The 5,000-nt window shown below is 35.3% G+C and overlaps 2 protein-coding genes across 2 annotated transcripts in view; one reads left to right on the top strand and one right to left on the bottom strand.

Annotated features, from left to right (window-relative positions):
* The window catches only part of ENH_00025340 (hypothetical protein), a gene marked incomplete at both ends in the record, with an annotated part of 854 nt that extends 714 nt beyond the window's left edge, over positions 1-140 (bottom strand). Inside the window, one exon of the mRNA XM_013579798.1 lies at positions 136-140. Coding sequence (XP_013435252.1) covers positions 136-140 — 5 coding nt within the window. The remainder of the gene's footprint in view (positions 1-135) is intronic.
* Positions 141-748: 608 nt separating this feature from the next.
* ENH_00025330 (hypothetical protein, conserved) overlaps positions 749-5,000 on the top strand; it is a gene marked incomplete at both ends in the record, with an annotated part of 5,139 nt that continues 887 nt past the window's right edge. The window contains 4 exons of the mRNA XM_013579797.1: positions 749-851; positions 950-1,228; positions 2,931-3,033; positions 4,961-5,000. The exon at positions 4,961-5,000 is cut by the window's right edge and continues 277 nt beyond it. Of these exons, the coding sequence (XP_013435251.1) occupies positions 749-851; positions 950-1,228; positions 2,931-3,033; positions 4,961-5,000 (525 nt within the window). The remainder of the gene's footprint in view (positions 852-949; positions 1,229-2,930; positions 3,034-4,960) is intronic.

Genomic DNA, 5,000 nt, shown 5'->3' with positions numbered 1-5,000 from the left:
AAAGGCAGCAGCAGCAGCAGCTGCTGCTGCTGCTGCTCCAGCTGCTGCAGGTGACACGAGCGGCAGCAGCAGCAGCAGCAGCAACACACAGCGGGCAGAAAAATAGAGTGAGCTGTACATACACCGCAGCCTCACTTCATAAATCTCCTTTAATCTCTTTTTAGAGGATTTTGTTTTAAGCTGCTGCTCTTCTCCAGCAGCAGCAGCAGCCGCAGCAGCAGCTGCAGCAGCAGCAGCAACAGCAGCCGACCCGGGGCTGCTGCTGCGTGTTCACCACAGCAGCAGCAGCAGCAGCAGCTGCAGCAGCAGCAGCAGCAAAATGAATTAGTTAAGGAACGCGCCTGACGAAAGACACAAGCAGCAGCAACTCAGGTGTACAAGCAGCTACCTCAGCAGCAGCAGCAACGTTTGCGTCTGCTGCTGCGCATTCCTTCTAACAAAAATGAATTAAATGAATAATTAATTAATTAATTAATTAATTTTGAGTTTAGTTTTGCTGCTGCTGCTGTTCTGGGCCTCAAGGGTAGCAGCAAAGGCGGGCGCGGCGTGTTTTCGTGTGTCTGCTGCTGCACTGCAGCAGCAGCTGCTGCTGCAGCTGCGGCTGCTGTTGCAGCAGCAGCAGCAGCAGCAACAATAAGCCCTTGACCTTCAGTTCCCGCTGGAGCAGCAGCAGCCTATGCCGCAGCCGCAGCCGTAGCAGCAGCAGCAGCAGCAGCAGCAGCAGCAGTCACAGAGCAACTCTACAGCAATGCGGCAGTGGTTGCTGCTGCAGCAGGAGCAGCAACAGCAGCAGCAGGAGCAGCAAGAGCAGCAGCAGGAGCAGCAGGAAGAGGGGCTATGCCAGCGGCTGTGTTGCTGCCGCTGCTGCTGTGTTGCTGCTGCTGCGCAGCAGCCGCGTTGCTGCTGCTGCCCGCTGCTGCTGCCCGCCTTTATTTCCGCGTGCGCGCAGCAGCAAGAAGGCTGCAGCAGCTGCTGCATCAGCTGCTGCAGCAGCTGCTGCAGCTGCTGCAGCTGCTGCAGCAGCCGCAGCACGCGCTGCAGCAGCAGCTGCATCAGCTGCTGCAGCAGCTGCAGCAGCTGCTGCGTCAGCTGCACCAGCGGCTGCACCCGCTGCTGCAGCAGCTTCGGCAGCAGCTGCAGCAGCTGCAGCAGCTGCTGCAGCAGCAGCAGCAGGAGCTGCAGCAGCAGCTCAAGAACTGCAGCAGCAATTTAAAAGAAGCTCCTTTGGGTCCAGTTTTTTATTTTGGAATTATGATTTTCTCTTATCTCGAATTCATCAACGTGGGCAAGTTTATTTGTTTTTATTTTTATTTATTTATTTTTATTTATTTATTTTTATTTTTATTTTTATTTATTTTTATTTTTATTGGTTTTTGTTTATTTTTTGTTTATTTTGTTTTATTTATCTTTTAGTTTATTTATTTCTTTTTTGTTTCTTTTGTGTCTTTTTTATTTCTTTTATTTCTTTATTTTTTTTTCTTTTTTAAATCTTTTTTTGTCCTTTTTGTCTTTTCAATTCTTTTTATTTAATTTTAATTTTAATTTAATTCTTTTTTGTTTAATTTTAATTTTATGTTTTTAATTTATTTCCTTTTAATATCTTTTTTTATTTCCTCACTTTTGCTTTTATTTTTTCTTCTCTTTATCTTTCTGTTTCCTTTTTAATTTTAAATCCTTTTAATTTTAATTTTAGTTTTAATTTTTTAATTTTAATTTTAATTTTAATTTTAACTTTAATCTTAATTTTATCTTTTTACTTTTAGCTTTACTTTCTTTTAATCTTTTTATTGTTATTTTAACCTCTTTATATTTTAATTTTAATTTTAATATATTTTTTTCCTTTTGATTTTAATTACTTTTTGTCCTTTTTATTTATTTTAATTTCTTTTCATTTTCATTTCATTTTGATTACTTTAATTATCTTAAATATTTATTTTTTGTTTTTTATTTTCATTTCTTTCCAAAACCCAAATCAAGAAAATAAACCCCACAATCTTTTTATTTAATCAAATTAAAATTGAATTGAATTGAATTAAATTAAATTAAATTAAATAAATATAATTAATTAAATTAAATTAGAATAAATTAAATTAAATTAAATAATAAAATAAAATAAAATTAAATTATATTAAATCAATAAAAAAATAAATAGATAAAATAAACAAATAAAATAAATAAATAAAATAATTAAAAATGAATTTCTGTTTTGCTGCAGCTTCTCCTTTGCTGCGGAGCAGCATCTTGTGGGGCGCCTCTTTGTGAGTTTTTTTTTATTTTTTAAAATTGAAATTAAATAAATAAATTAACTAAATTAATTAAATTAATTAATTAATTAAATTAATCAAATAAATTAGTTAATTATATAATTAATTAATTAATTAATTAATTAATTAATTAATTATTTATTTATTTATTTATTTTGTTTTTTAATTTCAGCCCCATCAGTCTTTTGGCCTTTTTCCTTTGCGTCGCCGCATTTCTCCTTTGCTGCTGCAGCGACCCAGGCAAGTAAATAAATTAAAATAAATAAATAAATTAATTAATTAAAATAAATAAATAAATAAATATAAATAAATAAATAAATAAATAAAATAATAATTTGGGGTGGATGGGGAAAAAAAGCAGACGGAGATGCGCAGTTTTAGCCAGTTGCTGCTGCTGCTGCTGCTGCTGCTGCTGCTGCTGCTGCTGCTAATTTGTTGCTGCTGCTGCTGCTAATTTGCTGCTGCTGCTGCTAATTTGCTGCTGCTGATGCTAATTTGCTGATACTGATTTGCTTCTACTGCTGCTGCTGGTACTGATTTTGCCGCTGCTGATTTGCTGCTGCTGCTGTTTTTCCTGCTTATGCTGCTGCTGCTGCTGCTGATGCTGCTGCTGCTGCTGCTGCTGCTGATGCTGCTGCTGCTGCTGCTGCTGCGTTGTGTGTTCAGGTGTCGTGACACCTGAAAACGCCAAACAACTTTCTAGGGTTTACGAATTTGACAATTTGATTTATTTCCCCAACACCAAATGCGCCGTTTGCAACATTATCAGGTATCCTCTCAAACCCTAAACCCTAAACCCTAAACCCTAAACCCTAAACCCTAAACCCTTAATTTATTTCCCCAACACCAAATGCGCCATTTGCAACATATCAGGTATCCTCTCAAACCCTAAACCCTAAACCCTAGACCGTATAGCTGAACCCTAAACCCTAAACCCTAGAGGCTAAACCGTAAAACCTAGAGGCTGGACTCTAAACCCTAAACCCTAAATCCTTAAAGCTAAACCCTAAACCCTAGAAGTTTGCTTTTGTCTGTATGCTTTTTGTATGATTATCTTGCTGTGTCTCTGCCTGTGTGTCTCCGTTGCTGCTCTTGCTGCTGCCTTTGCTGCTGCTGCTCCTGCTGCTGCTCCCTTTGCTGCTGCTGCTGCCTGTGCTGCCCCTGCCGCTGCTCCCTTTGCTGCTGCTGCTGCTGCTGCTGCTGCTGCTGCTGCTCAGGCCTGCCCGGAGCCGCCACTGCTGGCGCTGCAGCAAATGCGTGCTTCGGTTTGACCACCATTGCTTCTGGCTGAACTGCTGCATCGGAGGAAATAATTATTTCTTTTTTGTTTTCTTTTTGCTGCTGCAGCAGCTCTTCGCGGGGTGCTTTGCACTGGGGTGTCTGTCCACTGCTGCTGCGGTCTCTGGGGTGTATGTACACCGCAGAAACGCCTTTTCGAGTTGCATTCGTTCTTTTGCTTCCAGACACTTTCAAGTTTTAATTCCATTTCATTTATAACTTATTTTATCTTTTATTTCTTTTTATTTCCATTTTATTTCCATTTTATTTCTTTTTCGCTTTTCCCTTTTGACCGCATGCATGCATGCTTCGAGTGTACGTACACTCCGCTCCACATTTGCCATTTCGCCTTTTTGCAAATTCTCCTGATCTCCATTTTTAATTCAATTAACTAATTAATTAATTATCATTTATTTATTTATTTATTTATTTATTTATTTATTTATTTATTTATTTATTTATTGATTTATTTATTTATTATTAATTAATTAATTTCTTTTCTATTTCTGTTTTTCTGTCTTCGCCCTCTCACTGCCACTTTGCCCTTCGTTTACTTCTCTGTTTATTTAATGAAATCAAATTGATTCAATTTAATTAATTAAATGAATTAAACTCAACTTATTAAATTAAATCTAATTAAATTAATTTAATTTAATTAATTTAATTAAATTAATTTAATTAATTTAATTAAATTGATTCTTTTTAGGTATGGAGTCTTTTTGGGATTTGTTTTTCTGCTCGGCGAAGCCAAAAAGGAGACAGACAAAATTTGGGACTTTTTGCCTTTTTGCAAAGTCAGTAGAAATGGGAATTAATTAATTAGTCAATTAATTAATTAATTCATTCATTAGACAACTAATTAATTAACTAATTAATTAATTAATTATTTTATTCATATATTTTAAATTAATTTATTTGTTATTGTTAATTAATTGATTGATTAATCAATTAACTCATTTATTATTAATTCATTTATTATTAGTTAATTCATTTACTAATTAAATAATTCGTTTATTGTTAATTAATGCATTTATTAAACGATCAATGCTTTTGTTATTAAATAATTAATCCATTTCTTATTAATTAATTTATTATAATAAATGAATTTATTAAAGAGTCAATGAATTTATTGTTAAATAATTCATCTGTTAGTTATTAATTAATTAACTGAAAGTAAGTAAAAATAAATGAAAGTAAATGAAAATAAATTCAATAAAAACAAATAAAATAAAAATAAAAATAAATGAAATTAAATAATGAAATAAAAATGAAAACAAAAAAGTGTTTTTGCGTTTTGTGCCGCAGCGTCTGGTGTCTGTACACCCGAAGTTGCTGCTGCTGTTCCTTTTGTCTTTTTTGTCTTTTCTTTTTTTGTCACTTTTTGCAATTAATCATTTCTCTCTTTTGCTGCACAACAGCACCACTTATGAAGTTTTTAAGCGCAAAAGCATTGAAGAA

This window comes from Eimeria necatrix, genomic scaffold (assembly GCF_000499385.1).
Source record: "Eimeria necatrix Houghton genomic scaffold, Enh_scaff193, whole genome shotgun sequence".
NCBI classification, from domain to species: domain Eukaryota; phylum Apicomplexa; class Conoidasida; order Eucoccidiorida; family Eimeriidae; genus Eimeria; species Eimeria necatrix.
This window is presented reverse-complemented; position numbering and strand designations above follow the sequence as displayed.